Source organism: Oncorhynchus kisutch, linkage group LG25 (assembly GCF_002021735.2).
Source record: "Oncorhynchus kisutch isolate 150728-3 linkage group LG25, Okis_V2, whole genome shotgun sequence".
NCBI classification, from domain to species: domain Eukaryota; kingdom Metazoa; phylum Chordata; class Actinopteri; order Salmoniformes; family Salmonidae; genus Oncorhynchus; species Oncorhynchus kisutch.
In genome coordinates, this window is record NC_034198.2 from 22,901,546 (window position 1) to 22,928,834 (window position 27,289).

The 27,289-nt window shown below is 43.3% G+C and overlaps 1 protein-coding gene and 1 non-coding gene across 3 annotated transcripts; both read right to left on the bottom strand.

Moving 5' to 3' along the window:
• Window positions 1–114: 114 nt before the first annotated feature.
• Window positions 115–25,492, bottom strand: ccdc57 (coiled-coil domain containing 57). Of its 2 annotated transcripts, none has more exons than XM_031804512.1 (21): window positions 25,058–25,492; window positions 23,903–24,164; window positions 23,603–23,734; window positions 19,336–19,444; window positions 17,021–17,122; window positions 16,751–16,908; window positions 16,570–16,644; window positions 16,252–16,452; window positions 15,356–15,514; window positions 15,061–15,223; window positions 13,231–13,341; window positions 8,621–8,888; window positions 7,839–8,042; window positions 7,491–7,591; window positions 7,131–7,331; window positions 6,828–6,884; window positions 5,949–6,219; window positions 4,307–4,440; window positions 3,358–3,498; window positions 2,559–2,769; window positions 115–872 (listed from the first exon to the last, which is right to left on the bottom strand). In XM_031804512.1, exons 1-21 carry the CDS (start codon window positions 25,101–25,103, stop codon window positions 703–705), a joined length of 3,276 nt encoding a protein of 1,091 aa, XP_031660372.1. In that variant the 5' UTR covers window positions 25,104–25,492; the 3' UTR covers window positions 115–702. The 2 variants fall into 2 exon arrangements, with proteins under 2 accessions (XP_031660372.1, XP_020315968.1); XM_020460379.2 differs by lacking the exon at window positions 25,058–25,492 and adding an exon at window positions 24,359–24,485.
• Window positions 25,493–26,405: 913 nt separating this feature from the next.
• On the bottom strand, window positions 26,406–26,458 carry LOC116357531 (U7 small nuclear RNA). The gene has a single exon (XR_004205552.1). It is a non-coding gene; the product is annotated as a U7 small nuclear RNA (small nuclear RNA).
• Between the last annotated feature and the right edge of the window lie 831 nt (window positions 26,459–27,289).

Genomic DNA, 27,289 nt, shown 5'->3' on the forward strand with positions numbered 1-27,289 from the left:
GAAATATGTACATAATGTGTTAATTCATATTTCATAAGATCCCTTTTCAAGGTCAAATTTGTAACAATTCTGGTTTGCTGTAACACTTTTTCAATAAAGGAACATTTATAAAAATTAAAATTTGAATTAATGTTTTATTGGAACAATCACAACTTCATGATTTGGTATAAAAATCAACACAGATATCAAGGCCTGTTCAGGACCCATACAACAAGAGCACCTAACAGTTGATTTGTCATGGTGAGAGAAAAACATGAGAAGGTACAAAATTGTGCTTTTCAGTGTGAGCATCAGTGAAAGGAAGCCCAGTAAGAACTTCAATGAATCCTCTCTTTCCTGAGGTGTAAGGCCAAGTGGTTCCCCCTGGCCTGAGCAGATAGTTACTATCTACCTAATCTGGGTGCCAGACTGGATCTGCTGTCAGCACCACTCCCCTGGTGGCCATGCCAAGACAAACTAGCCTGGCTAGAGCAGAACCAGCCTGGCACCACCCACGCAATATCTATTACCTTCTGCATTAGCCTCTGATATTATAGTAACACTCTAGTTTACAGTACAGAAATGACAAGGTATTTACTTGTCATTTCTACCTACTAAGTATGTTGGTATTCGTTAAATCAAGCACCACAGGGCAACATTTGGTACCAGGTACCAACAGTTACCAATTGTGTTGAATTCTGTTAGCCTACCAGAAAGTCTCCATCAGTCTTTGATATTGTAGTTCCTGATCTTGCCCCCCCTCGCACTAGTCTTGGTCTTCCTGGCGGTGGCAGACGGCCTGGCTGGTGTCATCCTCTCCAGGACAGGTGCTCTGCACCCCTTCACCCCCACTGCCTGGTCCCCAGGGCTAGGTTCATTCAGCTCACCATCACCTGGGTGCAGATGTGTAGAAATTCAATTCCAGCCTTGTAAAAGGTTGTTTCATGGGCAGAATGAGACAATGAGTGAGACTGTGTGTTGCAGTACAGTGCCTGTCTCCCTCAGTTCCAAACAGACAGTGAATGAGGGCTTATTCCCACGGAGAAACACAGACACACTCACTCAGTGATGCCTGATCAAGGACATTATTTCCAACCTGAGACGCCTTTCAAAATGTTAGCAATGAAAAGTCTGCTGGCTGTGAAATCCAACCCCCTGCAAGGTATTTGAGGTTGAATACAATGTACCGGGCAGCACTGAAAGCATCTGCGAGGATGAGGCCTAAGGGACTGCCACCGAAAGTGACTGCGGTGCAGAGCGCCTGCATGGCTGCCTAGAGACAGAGCTCACATTGTGCTTATCTGAATCTCTCTCCACCGCACAGAGACACAGAGAGGCAGAGGCTTATTGCACCAACATCTCCATTATCTATACTACTGTACAACACCATGGTTACCATTATCCCCTCTCCTGACAGAATACTAAATACTAAGTAAGTATGTGTTCGTAACAACACAATTCAACTTGGACACCTTTATGGACGTTCCTTATCTTCACCAATGCGTCTAAAGATTGCCTATCTATTCCAACGCGTCTAAAGATTGCTTTCCTCTCATTTACCTAGCAATTATGATATTGGTATATACCACAATCCTCTTTGTTGAAGTCTCTGATGGTATACACTTGTTGCATGCCCCCCCAGCCCCATTCTCCTCACACGTGAGAGCCCTGTGTGTCCTTCTCAACGTTTACTCAGCATAATGTGGAAACCCTTGGCAGTCTACTGCTGGGCCAACTGTGATGCAATGCCTCTGTTCTAAATCCAATCTGAAAGATGGACACTGTGTTGGATGACCTTCACTACTGTCTGTGACCTGTTGCAGCGGCTGCTGCTGAGGCAAGACACATACGAACACGCAGCAATAGATCCAGGCTATCAGTCAGCACTTCTTCTAGCAGGCGGTGGCTGTGTTTGTGCCAGCCAGGCCTGGCCAGTGCCGTGGGCTCTGCAAACAACACCAGTGTCAACAGAGCCAGACCTAACCCATGAGTGGCTCCCCTGTCCACTGATTGAGAAACTGTTCCTAGTGCAGAACAGAGTCCCTGGTCAGAGCCTTCACCCTGTCACCGCTGTGATCTGGCCCCAGACTCAAGTGTGCGTCCCAAATGGCACCCTATTCCCCATGTAGTGCACTCATTTTGTCCAGGGCCCATAGGGCTCTGGTCAAAAGTAGTGCAATAGGGAAAAGGGTGCTATTTGGGACAGATACAAGGCCACCAGTTGGGCAACCTCCCTCCTCCTCTGTGGCCAGACTGCAACTCTGTCTTTACTTTAACCTCAGCTAGGTGAAATGATAAACACTATTATCATCATCTCATACAAATAGCCTTTCGGTCTGAGGCCTAGTTATTAGTGTGTGTGTGTGTGTGTGTGTGTGTCATGAAAGAGTGATACTGGACTTCCTGTACCAGATACTCCGCTAAGTGCTAAATGGCCAATAGAATGCAGACACACCAGTGGGTTTATAATGGTGTGACTCACAGGGGGGGGAGAAAGAAAGAAAGAAAGAGAGAAAGGAGAGCACTGACAAGTAATTAGACAAATACCTTCACCTCACTGTCTCCAGGTAAACTCTCACCTCTCTCAGAACAGCTCTCCCGGGGTGTGAGTATGGAGGGGCTGAGACCTCTGTCTAGTATCTGCCACACCTCCCTTAGTGAACCCTCAGTCACCACCGACGACAGCAGTAGAGGACCTGACGGGCTGGAAGCGGTTCGTGACCCGAGGTCCAGCTGCAGGGAGCTCTGGGATTTGCTGATAGGTGGGGTGTTCTCTTTAGTCCTAGGACGCTGAGGAAGAGGAGAGAAGATGAAGTGAAGACACTGTCTTTGTTTTAGTTAACAACTTCTTACTCAGGTGTAAATAAGTAATATTACATTTTGCACATAATTTTAAACTGAGTACGATACCAGTGCTATGTTTTCTCTGTTGCTATAGTTAATAATGCAATATGTAACTTTTTGGGGACAGGACCAAATTCACATAGACATGTGTTATAGATCTGTCACTCTCATTGAAAGCAAGTCTAAGAAACAGCAGATATGTTCTATGTGACTATTTCTATGCGTCCCGTTCTTAAGTTTCATTTTTGCATCTTTTATTATCAAGCAGCTGAAAATACAACATTGCTGGTTATTGAAAATATATTTCACAGCAGTTTAGATGGTACAATGATTCTCTACACTATACTTGCTTTTTAGTCACATAAACTGAAATTAGGTGAAATATTAGAATTTTAGCAACCAGAAAATGGCAGAGGGATAAATGGCAAGACATCAACTCTGTCTATTGAAGTGAGTTGAGAAGCCAAGCTCTTGCAGTATTGGTCCTCAGGTCAGGTGGTATCTGACACTGTAGACAGACATTACTATTATTACCTCATGTCTGTCTGAGTCCTTGTGCCCCTGGCCCCAGGGGTTGATGACCCTGTCTCTGTCTCCACTCTTGCTCTCTGAGAGGAGAGGCCTCACCATGATAGGAGCCCCCTTCCTCTGCTCCCTCTGGGCATACTGCAGCTCCTGAAGAGAATCATGGTTTACTCTGGTGCTCCCTCTGATGGTCACACAGAGTACTGATCATTTTCTATTTTATTTTTCACCTTTATTTAACCAGGTAGGCCAGTTGAGAACAAGTTCTCATTTACAACTGCGACCTGGCCAAGATAAAGCAAAGCAGTGCGACACAAACAACACAGAGTTACACATGGGATAAACAAACGTACAGTCAATAACACAATAGAAAAAAATCTATATACAGTGTTTGCAAATGTAGTAAGATTAGGGAGGTAAGGCAATAAATAGGCCATAGTGGTAAAATAATTACAATTTAGCAATTAAACATGGGAGTGATAGATGTGCAGAAGATGAATGTGCAAGTAGAGATACTGAGGTGCAAAGGAGCAAAAAAAATAATAATATGGGGATGAGGTAGTTGGGTGGGATATGTACAGATGGGCTGTGTACAGGTGCAATGATCGGAAAGCTGCTCTGACAGCTGATGCTTAAAGCTAGTGAGGGAGATATAAGTCTCCAGCTTCAGTGATTTTTGTAATTCATTCCAGTCATTGGCAGCAAAGAACTGGAAGGAAAGGCGGCCAAAGGAGCAATTGGCTTTGGGGGGTGACCATTGAAATACAGTGGGGCAAAAAAGTATTAGTCTGCCATTCTAGGCGGGCGGGTACGGGCAGCGATCGCTTGAAGAGCATGCATTTAGTTTTGCTTGAATTTAAGAGCAGTTGGAGGATCTACATTGCAGTCCTAACCTGAGATATGACAATGTAGCTTTCACACTACTGTCTCATTGACATCAAGGGGTAAGTGATCAGACCTGTGTGGTGAGCTGGTACTGCAGTTGTTCTAGGGCAGAAAGCCGACCCTGCTGGTGCTGGGTGTCTCTAGATGGGTCTCTCTCTGGCTCCATAGACACTGGGTTTAGAGAGGTTTTGGGAGCAGACTGAAGAACTGAAAGAGAGAGAAATAACAAAATAGTTATAAGTGTGAGAAAATAGCAAGGAGAGAAATCTGTATACGTATGTGTGTGTCAGTGGAGGCTGCGGGGGGAGAATGGCTCATAATAATGAGTGTAATGAAGTGTAATGGCTGGAATGGTGTGAATGTGTTTGCTACCATTCCATTCACTCCATTCCAGCCATTATTATGAGCCGTCCTCCCATCAGCAGCCTCCATTGGTGTGTGTGTGTGAGGGAGAGCAGAGGTGTCCAGGGTGTTTGTGTTATTCCTCCGGCCCCTGGGGCTGCGTGTGATCTCTGCTGAATCACCCATAATCCCGCGGGGCAGCAGGGATCAGGGTGACCGGCGGGGTGGAAGAGCAACACGGCAGAGAATACTTCCTGTCCCTGTCAACACTACCACACCACCGGACCAATCACAACACAGCCGGACCACACCACCGGACCAATCACAACACAGCTGGACTTCCTGTTTACACTTTCCCTGCAAAGTCAATTCGAATGAGTTTACATTATACTGTTATCATAACATGGCCAATCAAATGAGTGTACATTAGACTGTTATCACGGACTAATTAAAAATAGATTCATAGTCTGGGGGATTAAGCTGTCATCATGCAGTATTGGTTACGTGATATCTGGTCTATATAGCCTAGCAGCCATTTGCAATATGATTGGCTTTAATATTGCAGATAGAACCTAGTCTATCAATTTAATTGTTCGCATCATTTCTAATCCCCTTATTATACTTTTTTCCCTATATACTATCCCCCCCTACCCGACCCTCCTGACCCTAACCATCCCTACCCTACCTACCCTAACCATCCCTACCCTACCTACCATAACCATCCCTACCCTAACCATCCCTACCCTACCTACCATAACCACCCCTACCCTAACCATCCCTACCATAACCATCCCAACCCTAACCATCCCTACCCTACCATCCCTACCATAACCATCCCTAACCTACCTACCCTAACCATCCCTACCCTACCTACCATAACCATCCCTACTCTAACCATCGATACCCTCCCTAACCTAACCATCCCTACCCTCCCTCTCTCCCTACTCTAACCATCCCTACCCTCCCTCTCTCCCTACTCTAACCATCCCTACCCTCCCTCTCTCCCTACTCTAACCACCCCTACCCTAACCATCCCTACCCTCCCTCTCTCCCTACTCTAACCATCCTACCCTACTATACTTACCCTAATTGGAGTAAACTAAAGTGTTGTATCTTTTAATTCTCTGGTATGGTATTGTGAATGGCAATGCTGTTAGTATGTGTTTCTACAGTAGCGTCAGTCCAGAGGAGGTTGGTGGCACTTTAATTGGGGAGGACGGGTGTGTGGTAATGGCTGGAGTGGAATTAGTGGAATAGTATCAAATACATCAAACACATGGTTTCCATGTGTTTGATTCCAATCCATTAGCTCTGTTCCCGGCTATTACTATGAGTCGTCCTCCCCTCAGCAGCCTCCTGTGCGTCAGTCCTACCCTCCAGTCCAGCGTCGGTCAGTTGTGCCCGAAGCCTGTTGCCCATCTCAATCAGTTGCTGTTTGTCCCTGGTCAGACGGGCGATACACTGCACTGCTTGCTTCAGTTTGGACTGAAGGAGATGGGCATTGAGAGGGGCACTGAGCTTACCCCCCTGTACCCCCCCACACCCTGGCCCGTACCCGCCTGCCCCAACGGACCTCAGGCCCAGGGACAGCTGCTGTTGCCTCAAACACAGGTTTTCCTCCTGGAGCTGCCTCACCATTTCACTCTGGAGGGAGGGAGGGAGGGAAAGATGGGTGTATATGGACCAGGGTTGTCATGATACCATTAGCACGATAATACAGTACCAGATTTTCCATGGCAAAAAGAAAAACATGAACCACACTAAACTCTTTAGTCCTTTAAAAACCTGCTTTATGTGAAATATTGTGTGCTATAGTTTGAAAAATAAACAAATGTGATTCTGGGTGAAAACATAGGGCTGCTTGTTTCCAACATTAATATGGACAAGTGGACACAACAGAAACATCAAAACCATGGAACATAGACTCACTGCAACGGTCAAGTTAAATTAAATAAAAATACAAGTGCATCCCTTTCCCATGATCTAAGGGTGCTCTCTGGTTGAATTGTATCTTTTAGGTTTGAATAAGCTTCATTTAGATTTTTAAGATTAATTACATAATGATTTTGAGACACAAAAACGATACGATTATACATTTTGTTCTATACAAAATTATACACATATTTTTCTTCAGGATTTTAAAAAATTATCCCGCGACGACATTTTCACATCAGGCAACGCCACATGGGGTCATAACCCCTAGTTTGGGAACCACTGCTCTATGTCTTGTCATTCATTCTGAGACGGTTTACCTCTTCACAGACGATGGGATCCCTTCTGCTGGCGATGTCAATCTTCAGTGCAGACACCTGGTCACAACAAAAGTTTGTGTAATGGCAGTGTAAAATCTGTTATAATAAGCTGACAAATACCCTGACCTCAAATGTCATTGTTACGATAGTGTTTTGTGGGCTATCTGACAGAGGATTCCAGTAAAGTTGAACTAAAACACCAAAAACATTTTTTTTGCCATTTACATTCATTGTCTACTATCTTTGTTTGTTTAGGGTTGATTAAAAGTCTTAGGTTTGAGGCAAGCTGTCACTTGGCATTACCTGGTTGCCCAGGGCAACAGTTTCCAGGTTGTTGAGGATGCTTCCTTTCTGGTACTCCTCTTTCTCCCGCCTCACTTCCTCCAGCTCCATCTCCACGACAACCAAACGCTGACGTAGTCCTCTCTCCTCAGACGACCAGCTCCTCTTCTGATTGGCTAGCTCCAGACGCAGCTCCTCCCCCTCCATCTGTTTGGTGTGGCACTGTGGGGAGAGAGCGTGAGAGAGAGCGAGAAAGAGGGGGCTTGCGGGTGGACAATGACTACTAATACTGTTTTGAAATCCACCAACCGTTGCCTGAATACAACAGTGCCTGCAGTTTAAATGACAGAAGGGCTGATTTGGGATGAAGAGAGTCAGTACCTGTTTGGTGAGCGAGGCCAGGGCAGCCTCCAGGTGAGCTACCCTGACCTCCTGTTTCCTCAGAGCTGCTGTGTTGGCCACCTTCTCTACTCGCTGGCCACCTGCAGTAAACATTACATAGACAATGGCTATGAGTTTTATGTTGTTATCGCTTTTTATATTTCAACACCAAGTCAAATTCCTATATAACTTATTTTGCTCATTTTAATTCTCAGCATAGCAGTAGACTGAAACACAAGTAACCACCACTCTCAGATCTCTGGTCAGAACTTTATAAGGTGCGACAAGTGATACCATTATCTCTGTCCTAGTACCATTATATTGTATATTATTGAAATGTCGTCCTACCGATGGTCTCGTTGAGGGAGCGGATGTGGTTCTGGAGGTATGCGTTGTCGGGGGCGATGGGGATGAGTGTGGTTGCCGGGGTAACCGTGGCAGTGTTCTGGGGTCTGGTGGAGCCCTCTAGCTGGTCCTCTAAGCGCCTACACCTGGCCTTCAGTTCTGCTACCTCCTCTTCTAGAACCTGGGTATACTCTGGGGTACCTACCACTGATAAACAAACAAACAAACAACACACACACACAGATTTCTCAGTGTGTGACTGAGTTATGATTATATTACTACCCTTCTCTATTTCCTAAAGGTCGAGGGTTATGCCTCCACAGCCAGTCCATTACTAGCTAGCTGTAACCATAAAAACTCATATTACACTTTAACTTTATGTTGACATTAATATACTCCTTACAGGTCTGCACCTGGCTGTGTGACGGGTTAGTGTTGACAGCTGTTGGTCTGGGCTTTGAGCTAGTTAGGGGCCAGCAGGATGATGGGGGTAGTGATGGTGATAGGGTGCTTTTTAAGGCTCTGGTAGGGTGCGGGTGTTTTTTGTGGTGGGAGGTGAATGGATGGGGGGCTAGGGATGTATGGGGTTAGGGATGCATGCATAGTAGATTTGTTTGTGGTGCAGGTGGGAAGGGGTGTCGGTGTGAGCCAACACAGAGTAAGCAGTGGGACATGCTGGTGCTGATAGTTGTTGGCCTGGTGCTTTAGCGAGTGGTCAACAGGTTGGGGTTGAGGTGTGGGTGGATCCAGGACTGTCTGGGCCATCTAGGGTTGTGTGTTTATACCTGCCAGGCTGGGCTGTGCAGTGCTGTCAGTTGGCTTGGCTGAGTTCTGTGTTGGAAGCTGGGGTAGAGGTCCTTTAGGGATCTGGGTGGAGGTGTCAGGGGGTCCTGGAGGATGAGAAGGCTGGCTGAGATCCTCCATGTCCCTCCTCATCTGGGCTATGACAGCCCTCAGACTGCTGTTCTGCTGCTGCAGCCGATGGATCTCGTCGGAGGGCAGCTCTCCTACAGAGACACCACCACCAGGTCTGTGGCCCTGCAGTGCAGATAGCTAGACAGACAGAGAAATAAATACACGCGCACACACACAGAGACATGAACGCACGCATGCGCACACACAAACACTCATACAGTGCCTTGCGAAAGTATTCGGCCCCCTTGAACTTTGCGACCTTTTGCCACATTTCAGGCTTCAAACATAAAGATATAAAACTGTATTTTTTTGTGAAGAATCAACAACAAGTGGGATACAATCATGAAGTGGAATGACATTTATTGGATAATTCAAACTTTTTTAACAAATCAAAAACTGAAAAATTGGGCGTGCAAAATGATTCAGCCCCTTTACTTTCAGTGCAGCAAACTCTCTCCAGAAGTTCAGTGAGGATCTCTGAATGATCCAATGTTGACCTAAATGACTAATGATGATAAATACAATCCACCTGTGTGTAATCAAGTCTCCGTATAAATGCACCTGCACTGTGATACTCTCAGAGGTCCGTTAAAAGCGCAGAGAGCATCATGAAGAACAAGGAACACACCAGGCAGGTCCGAGATACTGTTGTGAAGAAGTTTAAAGCCGGATTTGGATACAAAAAGATTTACCAAGCTTTAAACATCCCAAGGAGCACTGTGCAAGCGATAATATTGAAATGGAAGGAGTATCAGACCACTGCAAATCTACCAAGACCTGGCCGTCCCTCTAAACTTTCAGCTCATACAAGGAGAAGACTGATCAGAGATGCAGCCAAGAGGCCCATGATCACTCTGGATGAACTGCAGAGATCTACAGCCGTGGTGGGAGACTCTGTCAATAGGACAACAATCAGTCGTATATTGCACAAATCTGGCCTTTATGGAAGAGTGGCAAGAAGAAAGCCATTTCTTAAAGATATCCATAAAAAGTGTAGTTTAAAGTTTGCCACAAGCCACCTGGGAGACACACCAAACATGTGGAAGAAGGTGCTCTGGTCAGATGAAACCAAAATTGAACTTTTTGGCAACAATGCAAAATGTTATGTTTGGCGTGAAAGCAACACAGCTCATCACCCTGAACACACCATCTCCACTGTCAAACATGGTGGTGGCATCATCATGGTTTGGGCCTGCTTTTCTTCAGCAGGGACAGGGAAGATGGTTAAAATTGATGGGAAGATGGATGGAGCCAAATACAGGACCATTCTGGAAGAAAACCTGATGGAGTCTGTAAAAGACCTGAGACTGGGACGGAGATTTGTCTTCCAACAAGACAATGATCCAAAACATAAAGCAAAATCTACAATGGAATGGTTCAAAAATAAACATATCCAGGTGTTAGAATGGCCAAGTCAAAGTCCAGACCTGAATCCAATCGAGAATCTGTGGAAAGAACTGAAAACTGCTGTTCACAAATGCTCTCCATCCAACCTCACTGAGCTCGAGCTGTTTTGCAAGGAGGAATGGGAAAAAATGTCAGTCTCTCGATGTGCAAAACTGATAGAGACATACCCCAAGCGACTTACAGCTGTAATCGCAGCAAAAGGTGGCTCTACAAAGTATTAACTTAAGGGGGCTGAATAATTTTGCACGCCCAATTTTTCAGTTTTTGATTTGTTAAAAAAGTTTGAAATATCCAATAAATGTCGTTCCACTTCATGATTGTGTCCCACTTGTTGTTGATTCTTCACAAAAAAATACAGTTTTATATCTTTATGTTTGAAGCCTGAAATGTGGCAAAAGGTCGCAAAGTTCAAGGGGGCCGAATACTTTCGCAAGGCACTGTATATGCACATACACACACACTCACTCACATAAATAAACACAGATGCATACACAATAATATCTGGCTGTGAGCAGTTTCAACCAATGACCACTAGATGGAGGTAAGGTTCTGATTGTAGTTGTTGGTTGATGGCGGGCAAACATTTAAACCATCATATATATCAATCCGTTTTTTATCTTCAAAACATGCTTTAATGCACGCACTATTAACTCAAAACCTGTGACCATACCAACAGATGCCTCACAAGTCCTCAACTGGCAGCGTCATAAAATAGTATCCGTAAAACACCAAGCTCAACGTCAACAGTGAAGAGGCGACTCCGGGATGCTGGCCTTCTAGGCAGAATTCCTCGGTCGAGTGTCTGTGTTCTTTTACCCATCTTAGTCTTTTATTTTTATTGGCCAGTCTGAGATATTGCTTTTTCTTTGCAACTCTGCCTAGAAGGCCAGCATCCCGGAGTCGCATCTTCACTGTTGACGTTGAGACGGGTGTTTTGCGGGTACTATTTAATGAAGCTGCCAGTTGAGGACGTGTGAGGCATCTGTTTTTCAAACTTGACACCCTTATGTACTTGTCCTCTTGCTCAGTTGTGCACCGGGGCCTCCCACTCCTCTTTCTATTCTGGTTAGAGACAGTTTGCACTGTTCTGTGAAGGGAGTAGTGCACAGCGTTGTACAAGATCTTCAGTTTCTTGGCATCAGACCACTTGGGCTGCTCAAGGAAAGGGCACCTCTTAAAAAAGGCTGTGGACGGGACCAGAGCCCCCCTCTAGGAATGGAGGGGCATCATAAGGGTAGAGATAACACTCAAGTGTGTGTGTGTGTGTGTGTGTGTGTTGTTGTGAGCAAGAGTCCATATGATAGAATGGAAGAAGTCGCTTTAGATAAGAGAGGAATCTGGGCATTGAAGAAAGCCAAGTAACTACACTGAAGAATGGAAAACAGAACAGTAGAACCTTTGAATAAAGGAACAATAAACTATTGAATGGAGAACAGAGAAAGTATTGACTGATAGAACACAGAAAATAATGAATGAAAGAAATCAATGTTTTCTGAGGTCAAAGTTAGGGTACTATTTCTGGAGTACACCCTGAAAAAGGGCCCATCTGAATAAGAGGAAGAGTAGGACAAATAAGGGAGAAGAAGGTCCAGTATGCGATTAAGTTCAGACCAGGAAGCTCAGTAGCACCAGGCCAGGAGGAGGAAGAGGAGGGTATAAACCAGATAAGCCGTATAACTTTGGCAATTAATCAAATGGTAATAGAGGTGGTGTTGACAGGAGCCGAGGGCTGTTGAAAGGCTACCACTTCTGGCCTGGTAACAGCTTATTTTCTCTGTCTCTATTTCTCTGTGTCTGTCTCCCATATTCTATCACTCTCCCCCTACTCCCAGCAGTCTGCCCTAATGATCAGTGGTTTGGCTGTTGTCTGTTAGCTTGGTCAGAATGTGAAAGCGTAAGGGTGGCTGTAGTCTGTTGGAGTGGCTGTCAGAATGTGAGAAAGAGGGTGCAGCCATTCTGTCAGAAGGCTGCACTATTTAAAGACCTTTACATGCCAAAGATTAACCACCAGCCTGAAGACAGGGGTGAGGGGATACCGTATCAGTCATGCCCCCCCTACTCCCTTTCTCTCACTATCCAGGACACATGTGGGGCTCCTGCTGTTCTTCAGAATAGCTGTGGTAACATCACTCAAGGGCTAGGGTTTCTTGGGTAAAGTCAGTTCCCTCCCCTTCTTACCCCCCCACTGTACTGTAGTCTAACACCCTACTCCAACTACAAGTGGGACTCAAGTGCTATTTTTAGAATAGCTGTTGTAACAACACTGTTTGTGGGGTGAAGGGTTAGTAATACAGAACATTTCTCTTTTGCACACAGAAATAGATCCGCAGTAGGACATCTAGGTATTATTATCTCTTTCTGTCTCTCTCTCATAACAGGCCAGTCCTGTTACTGTAACCCATCACTCTCACCTTTAACTCTGTGGCAAGTAGTTACAGCTCCAACATGATTGGATGACATCCCTCCCCTGTGTTTCAGCCTCCAGTATTTATGCTGCAGTAGTTTATGTGTCGGGGGGCTGGGGTCAGTTTGTTATATCTGGAGTACTTCTCCTGTCCTATTCGGTGTCCTGTGTGAATCTAAGTGTGCGTTCTCTAATTCTCTCCTTCTCTCTTTCTTTCTCTCTCTCGGAGGACCTGAGCCCTAGGACCATGCCCCAGGACTACCTGACATGATGACTCCTTGCTGTCCCCAGTCCACCTGGCCATGCTGCTGCTCCAGTTTCAACTTCCACCTGACTGTGCTGCTGCTCCAGTTTCAACTGTTCTGCCTTATTATTATTCGACCATGCTGGTCATTTATGAACATTTGAACATCTTGGCCATGTTCTGTTATAATCTCCACCCGGCACAGCCAGAAGAGGACTGGCCACCCCACATAGCCTGGTTCCTCTCTAGGTTTCTTCCTAGGTATTGGCCTTTCTAGGGAGTTTTTCCTAGCCACCGTGCTTCTACACCTGCATTGCTTGCTGTTTGGGGTTTTAGGCTGGGTTTCTGTACAGCACTTTGAGATATCAGCTGATGTACGAAGGGCTATATAAATACATTTGATTTGATTTTAGTTGGTCTCTCACCTGTTCTCTGATTGGCAGACCCAGGGCCTGGTCTCTCTCCTTGGTAACAGTGTGCAGTAGTACCGCCATGTCCTGTAGTTCTCTCTCCTTCTCTCTCAGCTCCGCACTAGCCTGAGGTCAACAGAAAATACAGAATTAAAATGAACTGATGATGAGGAGATGCCTCTACCGATCTTGACCATATCTTTCTACCTCAACTTGCACTGGTATATGGGCTCACTAGTATTATACAATGGTGAAAAGTACTTAAGTAAAAATACATTAAAGTACTACTTAAGTAGTTTTTTTGAGTATCTCTACTTTACTATTTATATTTTTGACAACTTTTACTTTACTACATTCCGAAAGAAAATGATGTACTTTTTACTCCATACATTTTCCCTGACACCCAAAAGTACTCGTTACATTTTGAATGGCTAGCAGGACTGGATAATGGTCTAATTCACACACTTAAGAGAACATCCCTGGTCATCCCTACTGCCTCTGATCTGACGGACTCACTAAACACAAATGCTTCATTTGTAAATTATGTCTGAGTGTTGGAGTGTGCCCTGGCTAACCGTAAATATTTAAAAAACAAGAACATTGTGCCATCTGGTTTGCTAAATATAAGGAATTTTAAATGGTTTATACTTTTAATACTTATATATTAGCAATTACATTTACTTTTAATACTTAACTATATTTAAAAGCAAACACCTTTTAGACTTTTACTCAAGTAGTATGTTACTGGGTGACTTTCACCTTTACTTGAGTAATTTTCTATTAAGGTATCTTGACTTTTACTCAAGTATGACATTTGGGTACTTTTTCCACCACTGGTACTATATACAGTTGAAGTCGGAAGTTTACATACACGTAGGTTGGAGTCATTAAAACTCGTTTTTCAACCACTCCATAAATGTCTTGTTAACAAACTATACGTAGTTTTGGCAAGTTGGTTAGGACATCTACTTTGTGCATGACACAAGTAATTTTCCAACAATTGTTTATGGACAGATTATTTCACTTATAATTCACTGTATCACAATTCCAGTGGGTCAGAAGTTTACATACACTAAATTGAATGTGCCTTTAAACAGCTTGGGAAATTCCAGAAAATTATCGCATGGCTTTAGAAGCTTCTGAGGCCTACCTTCAAGCTCAGTGCCTCTTTGCTTGACAACATTGGAAAATCTAAAGAAATCAGCCAAGACCTTAGACAAAAATAGAACTGTTTGGCCATAATGACCATCATTATGTTTGAAGGAAAAAGGGGGAGGCTTGCAAGCCGAAGAACACGAGGGTGGCAGCATCATGTTGTGGGGGTGCTTTGCTGCAGGAGGGACTGGTGCACTTTACAAAATAGATGGGATCATGAGAGAGGAAAATTATGTGGATATATTGAAGCAACATCTCAAGACATCAGTCAGGAAGTTAAAGCTTGGTCGCAAATGGGTCTTCCAAATGGACAATGACCCCAAGCATAATTCCAAAGTTGTGGGAAAATGGCTCAAGGACAACAAAGTCAAGGTATTGGAGTGACCATCATAAAGCCCTGACCTCAATCCTATAGAAAATTTGTGGGCAGAACTGAAAATTGTATGTAAACTTCTGACCCACTGGGAATGTGAATAAATAAATAAAAGCTGAAATAAATCCTTCTCTCTACTTTTATTCTGACATTTCACATTCTTAAAATAAAGTGGTGATCCTAACTGACCTAAGACAGGGAATTTTTACTAGGATTAAATGTCAGAATTGTGAAAACTGAGTTGAAATGTATGTAAACTTCCGACTTCAACTGTACCTGTATGTGAGTACACCTGTATGAGGAATGGAGAGTCTCACCTGGTCTCTGGCCTGTGTCAGGCCCTGTATTAACTCTTCACTGTGCAAGTAGTGTTCAGTCTTGTTGTCTTCGCAGCGTCTCTGCCACTCCAGCTCCACCTGGATTCTTCTCTGCTCTAGAGCCTTCTCTCGCTCCACACCCACAAACAGCTGCTGCTTGTACCTGGGATACACATGCATGCAAGCAAGCAAGCAAGCAAACAAAACACACACACACACACACAGTGTTAACACCTGAGACATACACACATACACAAATAACCCTTTTACCTGCAAAAAAGACACACAAACCAACCTTTCTGTCTCCCCCCTGCTCCGATCAAGTTCGGTCCGTAATTTGCTTTCTATCTCCTGCAGGGCTAGCAGTTCTGTGTCCTTAAAAACCGTCTCCTTAGAGATCTGAGTGATGTACGTGTCCCAGCCACTACGAGTCGTCTCCAGCTCCATACGAAGCCTTCACAACACAATAACACACAGGTTGAAGTTGTCGTACCGAAACAACACTAAAGTGTTCACCTCCTTTTATTAAGAATACCTTGAACATCCTGGAGGAGAGCCATGAATCTATTCAGTGTTGTGTTACAAAATGGTAGCTGTTTTTTGCAACAAAAGGAAAGGTGAATTATTACGTGGATTATAATGAATGTACATTTTTGTAAGGGTTGATTTCAAAGTGGAAATTACAGACTTCAGAAGCTTTTTTAAACCTCAAATACACTACAAGTTTAGAATTTCCTGCATTGCAGGAAAGTTCTCCTGCAACAGGGTGATCTAATTAAGATCCTACACCTGTATATTTTCACTGTATATTGTAAAGAGTCATTTATGATCAAAGTGTGATGATTGCTAAATGTTCTGTGTTTCATCCCCTTAAGAGCGGGCCTTGGAGGCTCTTTTCCTATCACACATTGTTACATAATCACTGCTTCCTGACAGACAGCTTCAGAGTAATGTATGCCCACACACTGTCTCACACACTCCCTCTCACTCACTGAGCATGTGCAAACACTGTGATCATCCAGGGCTTTGGACCAGAGACACACGCTTAAATAAAGCACATACACACTCACCCAGAAAAAACAGACAGCTAATGCAGAACGTGCAAACACACACACACACACACACACACACACACACACACACACACACACACACACACACACACACACACACACACACACAGTGTTTCACCTGTCTATCTGTTGATCTCTCTCTCGCAGTGTGTCCTCGTGGTCTCTCTGGGTCCTGTGTGTGTGTGTTGCCATGGCTTCCAGTTTTGACTGTAGCTGACCGCTATGTGTCTCCGCCTGTCGTAGCTGTTCTCTGTGAGCGTCCTTTAACGCATCCAGCTGAGCCTCTCTCTCACGCACTCCCCGGTCCAATTGCTCATGCCTATAGATAGGAACATCAAAAGACTCACCATTAGACTACCATTAGTCTAGGACTACTGCTGATATGCTGGTAGTTTGCCTTTGCGGTCTTATGTTGAATTTGTATAGCAGGACGCACTTCTTGTTGTAGACTTCCTCCTCTCTCTTCCTCTTGGTCTGTAGAGCTTTTATTTTGTCCACTAGCTCCTTTATCCTGAGAAATGACAATCACATTTGATCTAAGACATGGGAAACGATGGGAAATAACGTTGGCATGAATAACTCTAAGTCAACGTGGTAGGACACACACACACACACACCTTGCGTCCTTGACGGCAGTGATGTCCTTTATCTCCCAGTGTCTGTGCTGTAGCTGTGTGTGTGTGTGCTGACAGAGATCCTCTGAGGCCTTCAGGGCCTCCACAGCCTGAGCCTGGGCCTGGGAGTGGACCTCTGTTTCCTTAGAGAGCAGCTTCACCTGGGGAGAGGCACGCACACACGCACATAAAGTATCAGCACATATCTTCCCATCTTACTCAGCAGTTTTACCTGGAGGTAGGTAAACACACACACACACACCTGCTCCTTACCCTGAGTTCGTGAGACAGGACCACGGCTCTCATCTCATCCATCCTCAGGTTGAACTCATGCTCTCTCTGCCTCATCTCATTATCAAAGTCTGTCATCATCTCCTGAACATGTGAGGGATAGAGAGGATGATGAATTCCTGATGAAGCTTCCAAATATCCCAGACAGACATCCCTGAAAGGTATATTTCCAGCTGACCTATTCCAGACGCCATACACAGAGCCAAAACTAGCAGACAAGCCAGCCTCATTCATCACAGCAGGTGTTAGCACCTTCTCTCCTTACGTTACAGATTTGGGTGGGGCTGTGGGGGTAATCACACACAAACACACACATTCGCACACACACACACAGTCAGACTAACACACACATACAGTGCTGCTCAAAGGGGGGTATTCTCTCTAGAGATCGAGTGACACAGCAAAGAGACAGGACAACAGACAGCAGCAGGACACGCTGCATGCCACGGAGTTTAGACTGAAATACCACACTCACACAAGTATGCTCAAACACAAACACGTATACATAAAAACACACACAGAGGTTTAGCAGGCAGTTGGTATAGTATTAGTATATTATTAGGATCCCCAAGGCAGCAGATACTCTTCCTGGGGTCCAAACAGAGATTAAACAGCACATCAAACAAAACATTGTGCATTATACAAATTTACATTGCTCCATTATTACGTAATAATCATGTGTGAGTGAGTGTGGAGTGTGTGTCTCTTCACAGTCCGCGTTGTGCCGTGAGGTGTCGTTTGATCTAAAACATTTTTACTGCTAGCTTGAGTTTAAAGAGTTCCATGTAGTCATGGCTCTATATAGTCCTGTGCATTTCCTAGCCTCTGTTTTGGACTTAGGGACTGTGAAGAGACCTCTGGTGGCATGTCTCGTGGGGTATGTATGAGTGACTGAGCTGTGTGTTAACCGATTGAACAGACGGTTAGGTATTTTTAACACGTCAATACCTATCAAAAAGACCAGTAGTGATGCAGTCAATCTCTCCTCTACTTTGAGCCAGGAGAGATTGATATGCATGCTGTATAAATTAGCCATCCGTGTACATTGCTCTGACGTTGCTCTGTTCTGAGCCAACTGTAATTTGCCTATATACTTCATTGCAGCATTTGACAATGTCAGCTTACAATCTAGGGTTACACCAAGCAGTTTAGTTTCGTCAATTTGGTAAATCGCCACATTATTCATTACTAGATTTAGATGAGGTTTAGGGTTTCACAAATGATTTGTCCCAAATACAATGCTTTTAGTTTTTATATATATATATATATATATATAGAGGACTAGATTATTACTAGCAACACATTCTAAAACTGACTACAGCTATTTGTTAAGGGTTGCAGTGATTTCACTTCCTGTGGTAGCTGACATATAGCTGTATATAATGTTTAGTCATCTGCGTACATAGATATACACACAGGCTTATTCAACGCTAATAGGTCAATAGTAAAAAAATGTAGAACAGTTGAGGGCTGAGACGGCTGCCTTGAGGAACACCACACTCTACCTGGTTTATGTTAGAGGATTTCATAAAAGAAAACACTGACTGTGTTCTATTAGATAGGTAGCTCTCAATCCACAATATGGCAGAGGATGTAAAGCTATAACAGATAAATTTTTTCAGCAACAGATTATGATCGATAATATCAAGTCTAGCAATACAGCTCCCACAATCTTTGGGGAAAAAAATTATCAATTTCCAATCATCAGTCATTTGTCTCAGTGCCGTACATGTTGAGTGCCCTTCCCTATAAGAATGCTGAAAGTATGTTGTTAATCTGTTTACAGTGAAATAACATTGTTTCTGGTCCCAAAAATTTTTTCCAAAAGTTTACTAAGGGCTGGTCTAATTGGTGATTTACTATTTTAATCCGGGTAGATTAACTGCTTTTTTGTCCAGACTGTAATTGTAAAGATATCGCACATCTGGCTGATCTGGTTTAAATGTCTTGTCTGCATGTGGTTTCCATAGGGAAAGGCGACTCTTCTGTTCAAATTTGAGAAGAGCGGCCTACCACTGCACCCTCCCACTTCCCTTATACATTTTTATTTTATTTAACTAGGCAAGTCAGTTAAGAACAAATTCTTATTTACAAAGACTGCCTACCCCGGCCAAACCCTAACGACGCTGGGCCAACTGTTCCCTGCCCTATGGGACTCCCAATCACAGCCAGTTGTGATACAGACCCTGGTTAGATTCCAGGCTGTAGTGACGTCTCTAGCACTGAGATGCAGTGCCTTAGACTGCTGCGCCACTCGGGAGCACCATATAAAAGCCCCTTGCCAAGTGTGTGTGTACCTGCTTCTGTAGAGCCAGCTGTCCGTCCACCTCCTGGACTCTGCGTTGGAGATCTCGTTTCATCCCGTCGTACTCCGCTCTCTGCTTCTGAAGGTCCCCAGCCTGACCGCTGAGTGACAGAAAGATGACACACATACAGTCACACACCATACCCTGAAGCCATCATGACATTGGCAAATACACACACACCGGATGCAAAAGCCATCATGGCATCAGGAAATACACAGACACCCGTCACTGAAACCACCACGACACGAGATTACCTCTCAAAATTGAGAACACGGAGGAACCATGGAGAGGGCTTGCACATATTTCAGGCTAAGTGTTTTGCCTGCTATGAGGCTAAAAGAGTTACACAGTTCAAATCACTTACATTTTAGTCATTCAGCAGACACTCTTATCCAGAGCAGTGATTGCATACATTTTAATACTTATTTCGTACTGGTCCTCTGTGGGAATCGAACCCACAAAATGTTGCAAGCGCAACGCTCTACCAACTGAGTTACACTGGAACCGAGTATACAACAGAGCCGAAAACTGTAGTGAAATAATAGTGAAAGCTTAATAATAATTTAAAATTAAATTACAGCCTACAATATAAACTGTGCACTAAATGCCATATACAGTGACTTCAGAAAGTATTCACACCCATTTACTTTTTCCACATTTTAGTGTGTTACAGCCTGAATTTAAAATGAATTAAATTGAGATTTTTGGTCTCTGGCCTACACACAATACCCAAAAATGTCAAAGTGGAATTATGTATTTTCATGTATTTATTTTTTACAAATGAAAAGCTGAAATGTCTTGAGTCCATAAGCATCAACACCTTTGTTATGGCAAGCCTAAATAAGTTCAGGAGTAAAAATGTGCTTAACAAGTCACATAATAAGTTGCATGGAATCACTCTGTGTGCAATAATAGTGTTTAACATTATTTTTTTAATGACTACCTCATCTCTGTACTAGAGGTCGACCGATTATGATTTTTCAACACCGATACCGATTATTGGAGGACCAAAAAAGCAGATACCGATTAATCTGCCGTGTTTTTTTTTGTTTGTAATAATGACAATTACAACAATACTGAATTAACACTTATTTTTACTTAATATAATATATCAATAAAATCAATTTAGCCTCAAGCAAATAATGAAACATGTTCAATTTGGTTTAAATAATGCAATAACTGAGTGTTGGAGAAGAAAGTAAAAGTGCAATATGTGCTATGTAAGAAAGCTGACGTTTCAGTTCCTTGCTCAGAACATGAGAACATATGAAAGCTGGTGGTTCCTTTTAACATGAGTCTTCAATATTCCCAGGTAAGAAGTTTTAGGTTATAGTTATTATAGGAATTATAGGACTATTTCCCTCTATTCCATTTGTATTTCATTAACCTTTGACTATTAGATGTTCTTATAGGCACTTTAGTATTGCCAGTGTAACAGTATAGCTTCTGTCCCTCTCCTCGCTCCTCCCTGGGCTCGAACCAGCAACACAACGACAACAGCCACCCTCGAAGCAGCGTTACCCATGCAGAGCAAGGGGAACAACTACTAGAAGGCTCAGAGCGAGTGACGTTTGAAACGCTATTAGCGCGCGCTAACTAGCTAGCCATTTCACTTCGGTTACACCATCCTCATCTCGGGAGTTGATAGGCTTGAAGTCATAAACAGCGCAATGCTTGACGCACAATGAAGAGCTGCTGGCAAAACGCATGAAAGTGCTGTTTGAATGAATGTTTACGCGCCTGCTTCTGCCTACCACCGCTCAGTCAGATACTTAGATACTTGTATGCTCAGTCAGATTATATGCAAGGCAGGACATGCTAGATAATATCTAGTAATATCATCAACCATGTTTAGTTAACTAGTGATTATGATTGATTGTTTTTTATAAGAGAAGTTTAATGCTAGCTAGCAACTTACCTTGGCTTACAGCATTCACGTAACAGGCAGTCTCCTTGTGGAGTGCAACGAGAGAGGGGCAGGTCATTATTGCGTTGGACTAGTTAACTGTAAGGTTGCAAGATTGGATCCCCCGAGCTGACAAGGTGAACATCTGTCGTTCTGCCCCTGAACGAGGCAGTTAACCCACCGTTCCTAGGCAGTCATTGAAAATAAGAATGTGTTCTTAACTGACTTGGCGAGTTAAATAAAGTTATATCGGCAAATCGGCGCCCAAAAATACCGATTTCCGATTGTTATGAAAACTTGAAATCGGCCCTAATTAAATTGGCCATTCCGATGAATCGGTCGACCTCTACTCTGTACCCCACACATACAGATAAATGTAAGGTCCCTCAGTTGAGCAATGAATTTCAAACCCAGATTCAACCACAAAGACCAGGGCGATTTCCCAATGCCTCGCAAAGAAGGGCACCTATTGGTACACGAAGAAAATAAATGTAAAAAAATAAACCTGACATTGAATATCCCTTTGAGCATGGTGAAGCTATTAATTACACTTTGGATGGTGTATCAATACAACCATTCACTACAAAGATACAGGTGTCCTTCCTAACTCAGTTGCCGGAGAGGAAGGAAACCGCTCATGGATTTTACCATGAGGTCAATGGTGACTTTAAAACAGTTACTGAGTTTAATGGCTGTAATATGAGAAAACTGAGGATGGATCTACAAAGGCATTGTAGATACTCCATAATACTATCTTAATTGACAGAGTGAAAAGAAGGAAGCCTGCACAGAAAAAATATATTCCAGCCTCCCGAGTGGCGCAGCGGTCTATGGCGTCACTACAGACCCGGGTTCAATGCCAGCCTGTGTCATGACCGGGAGACCCATGAGGTGGTGCGCAATTGGCCCAGCGTCGTGCGGGTTAGGGGAGGGTTTGGCCGGCCAGGATGTCCTTGTCCCATTGCGCTCTAGCGACTCCGTGTGGCAGGCCTGGCGCATGCATGCTGACTTCAGTCGCCAGTTGTACTGTGTTTCCTCCGACACATTGGTGTGGATGGCTTCAGGGGTAAGTGAGCAGTGTGTCAAGAAGCAGTGCGGCTTGGCGGGGTCGTGTTTCAGAGGATGCATGGCTCTCCACCTTTACCTCTCCCGAGTCCGTATGGGAGTTGCAGCGATGGGACAAGACTGTAACTACCAATTGGATATCATCAAAAAGGGGTAAAAAGTATAAATATTCCAAAACATGCACCCTGTTTGCAATAAGGCACAAAAGTAATACTTTGCTAAAAAATGAACTTTTTGTCCTGAATACAAAGTGTTATGTTTGGGATTAGGGTTAGGGTTCCACTTTTCATATTTTCAAGAATGGTGGTGGATGCATCATGTTATTGTTATGCTTGTCATCGGCAAGGAATAGGGAGTTTTTTTAATAATAAAAATAAATGGAATAGAGCCATTCCTCTGCAAAATCACAGAGGAAAATATGGTCGACTCGGCTTTCCAACAAACACTGGGAGACAAATTCACCTTTCAGCAAGATAATAATCTAAAACACAAGTCCAAATATACCAAGACGACATTGAATGTTCCTTAGTGGCCTAGTTACAGTTTTGACTTAAATCTGCTTGAACATCTACGGCAAGACTTGAAAATGGCTGTCTAGCAATTATCAACTCCCAATTTAACAGAGCTTAAAGGTCTGCAAAGCTCTTAGAGACTTACCCAGCAAGCCTCACAGCTGTAATCACTGCCAAATGTGATTCTAACATGTATTGACTCAGGGTTGTGAATTCTTATGTAAATTTGATATTTCTGTATTTAAATTTCAATAAATTTGCCAAATTTTCTAAAAACATGGTTTGCTTTGTCATTATGGAGTATTGTGAGCAGATGGGTGAGAAAAAAAACAACACTTTAATCCAAATTGAATTCTGGCTGTAACAACAACATTTAAATGTGGAATAAATCAAGGGGTATGAATACTTTCTGAAGGCACTGTAAATGGACCCTTACTGGGTCCTCCTGTCTAAATATAACCCATACAGCTGGGCCTGGTGAGTCACCGTGGGGATAAATGTGGGGCTGGGGCATCATGTAATGTGTACAACAATCTAGGGTAATTATCAGCTTTAATAGACATCTTTGTTTGAGGCCAGAGGCCGGCATTCTTCTCTCAGCATGATCGTTAGGCTGTCCACTAACTACAGTCAGTCAGTGACAATTACTGGGAAACAGTGAGGGAAAAGAAGCCCCCAAAATAACTTTGTTTGTGTCTTTTGAATTGGAATAAAATTGGGCAACAATCCCACCTGTACCCCACTCCCCTGCCCTTAATAACCCCATCCCACTCACCTCTGGAGCCTCTCTAGCTGCAGCCTGTGTTCGGCAGCTCTCTGCTGGCTGTGTCTCACCTCTCTTGCTTCGCTCTCCCTCTCCTCCTGCAGCTTGGCTATCTGGATACGTAACTGACTCAACTCCTCCTGCCTTCAATAAGGAAAGTCACATGTTAAAGCTGGAATAGTCCTCTCAGTGACAATAGTCAATGTATTCCAGGGGTCATGGGATACATAACAAATAATACAACATTACTCTCTCTCTCTCACACACAATGCTAAAAGGGGTTTATAAAATACATTTGATTGAATGATTGACCTGGCAGTCTCTGTGGCCTGTGCGCGGGCAGCCATGGCGTCATATCTCTCCAGCTCTCTGTCTCTCTCCTCCAGCACGGCCAGGTTAAAGCAGAAGTCCTCCTTGAGCTGCTGGAAGCGTTCCCTGAGGAGAGAGAGCTGTTCCTGGGCATCACGGAGGGACATATCCTGCTGCTGGACCCGTAGGGTCTGGAGCTCCTTCCACTCTTTCTCCTTACATGCCAACTGGGTGTCCAGGTCAGCTCCATCATTAGCCTGCATGGCTAGAGAAGACACACACACACACATCAAAGTCTAGAGGGTCAATGCACACACTGCACCGTGAAAACACTTTACACACACACACACACAATTTCCGAAATGAAAGCAGACGTTGCTCGCTAAGTAACGCGTTCTCTAACGTTACATTACCGTTAGGAGGGCTAAGCTAGCAGCTGGTTTTCTAACGCTAACGTACCTCGACAGCATGCAACTAACTAATGTCGCTCTTATAAAGAGTTGTTTAGCTATAGATGTATTATCGTTTGCAGTCAACACTTTGTTAAAATGCTAATTTGAGTTCTCCCGCCGTTTCTATGGAAACCCCAGCGTTGTCCGTCTGTGTAATTCGTCCGTGTAGAAAATGTGTTTGTGAAGAACGAAATTTACCGCTACTACAAAATGTTATAATAAAAATGTTTATGTACAAACTTGTTTAGGTCTTTAATGGGTTCAGATGACTTTATCAAATAGCTGCTATGGCTCTCTTCTATGCAGGCACAAGAGAAAACATTATGTTCATTGCTGTGTAATGTAATGTATTGTTATAGCAAATGTACGCAAAGCATTCACCATACTTGGATAGAGATTGAGACTGATTAAATGAGGTTCTTCATTGACAGCCAGCCAGAGAAGTTATGTGCTGCTGCCATGCAGAGAGACGAAGGAAGCTGATGACAGAGGAAACCAATACACCTGCCTGGAACTCACCAGACTCACCTGACCTACTCTACCTGCCTGTGGTCACATGCGTCATCATGACTACACCTCTTCCTCCAAACAGAGGTCACTCTCATCAGCTATCTCTTTTCTCTCTCCCTCACTCACTCACACACATAATACTAGAAAGTGCTGACTTAAAGTAAGAAACAGTGGGCTCTCTCTCACACACACTTACCCATCTGCTCAGTCTTTTGGTGGGTGTGCCTCACCTGTGGAAACATGTCTTCTGACAGAAATCAGAATTCAAGAGAAACATATCACTGGAAAGTTTTTAATTTTATAAAACTGGTTACATAGTCCTGAAGGCAGGACTGTACTAAAGCTGAAATCACATGCATGCAATCATACTAAACAATATGTTTTTTTCAAAAAGTACAAAAACATCACTCACTGCTAATCTCTTCTGGCATACTACCAAGCAAGATTTAAATGTGGTCCAGGAAATATCTGCACAATTTAGGTGCACTTTTTAACTTTTCATAAAAGCATGAAACTTGGTACACTTGTACAGTTTGGGGCCCTGAACATTTTCAGCTAGGGAGCCAAAGATTATGTCAACACCTATGTTTTCATGGTCCATGATTATATAGTATATCAGTGATAAAACATAATCCAAGTCCTTTATACTGCAAAACTTTATGTTAATACATTGTTTAAAGTACTTGCAGCAAGGAAATTGTCTTCTCCCAAATGTGGTGAGTATGTAAAGTCCCAGTGCAATCAAAAATGTGACTGTAGTGTTTTTGCGGACTTTACTGAAGTATTCACTGTAGTATTTACTGTTTACTATAGTATACATATTGTAGTTAAAAAAAGAGTAGTGCACTGAGTGCACAAAACATTAGGAACACCTGCTCTTTCCATGACATAGACTGACCAGGGGAATCCAGGTGAAAGCTATGATCCCTTATTTATGTCAGTTGTTAAATCCACTTCAATCAGTGTAGATGAAGGGGAGGAGACAGGTTAAAGAAGGATTTTCAAGCCTTGAGACAATTGAGACATGGATATGCCACTCAGAGGGTGAATGAGAGAAACAAAAGTTTTGAACGGGGTACAGTAGTAGGTGCCAGGCGCACCGGTTTGAGTGTGTCAAGAGCTGCAACAATTTTTTCACGCTCAACAGTTTTCTTTGTGTATCACGAATGGTCCACCGACCAAAGGACATCCAGACAACTTTACACAACTGTGGGAAGCATTGGAGTCAACATGGGCCAGCGTCCCTGTGAATGCATTTGACATCTTGTACAGTCCATGCCCTGAGGAATTGAGGCTGTTCTGAGGGAAAAAGAGTGTCCAACTCAATATTAGGAAGGTGTTCCTAATGTTTTCTACACTCAGTGTAAATACTATAGTAATTACTGTAGTGTTTTTGCTGATTGTAGTATACTGTATTATTTGATGTAGTGTTTTTGTGGTCTGTAGTATACTTTAGTAATTAGTGTAGTGTTTTTGAGGACTGTAGTATAGTATACGGTAGTATTTACTGAAGGGTTTTTGTTGTTATCTTTGATATAGAAGTGGGGGGCTTTCTCCTTGAGGAAACCTACTGGAGAAATACTGATAGAGCACATTTCATAACCTGTAAGTAGGTAGGACTGGGTTCTGAATGGAGAGTTCAGAGCTTCGTCTCTTTTCTGTAAGTATAGGGAACACAGTATGGTCTATACATGGCATGTAGGTTTCGCACTTACAGGTGGCACAAATTGGTATATAGGGGAAGAGAATGGGCAGGGTATAGACAAATTAAATACTGTAGTATTTACTATAGTTCCCCAAAAAATTGTTTTTGTAGACTGTGGTGTTTTGCGAACATTTCTGTAGTATTTACTACAGTGTTTTTTTTGTGTATAATGCTGTAGTATTTACAATAGTATTCTACAGTATACTACCAAATGCTATACTAAGTACTACACATGATCAAGGGATACTGCAGTACTATAGTATTCTACAGTTTAATACAGAATTATATAGTAAGTATTGTATTATTATATCATAAAGTGTAGTATTTATGTGGTTTATATATTCCCAAACAAAATATACAGTACCAGTCAAAGGTTTGGACACACCTGCTCATTCCAGGGTTTTCCTTTATTTTTGCTATTTTCTACATTGTAGAATAATAGTGAAGACATCAAAACTATGAAATGACACATGGAATCATTGATGTTGAGATGTGTCTGTTACTGGAACTCTGTGATGCATTTATTTGGGCTGCAATCTGAGGTGCAGTTAACTCTAATGAACTTATCCTCTGCAGCAGAGGTGACTCTGGGTCTTACTTTCCTGTGGCGGTCCTCATGAGAGGCAGTTCTTTCATAGCGCTTGATGGTTTTTGCGACTGCACTTGAAGAAACCGTCAAAGTTCTTGACATTTTCCAGATTGACTAACGTTCATGTCATAATT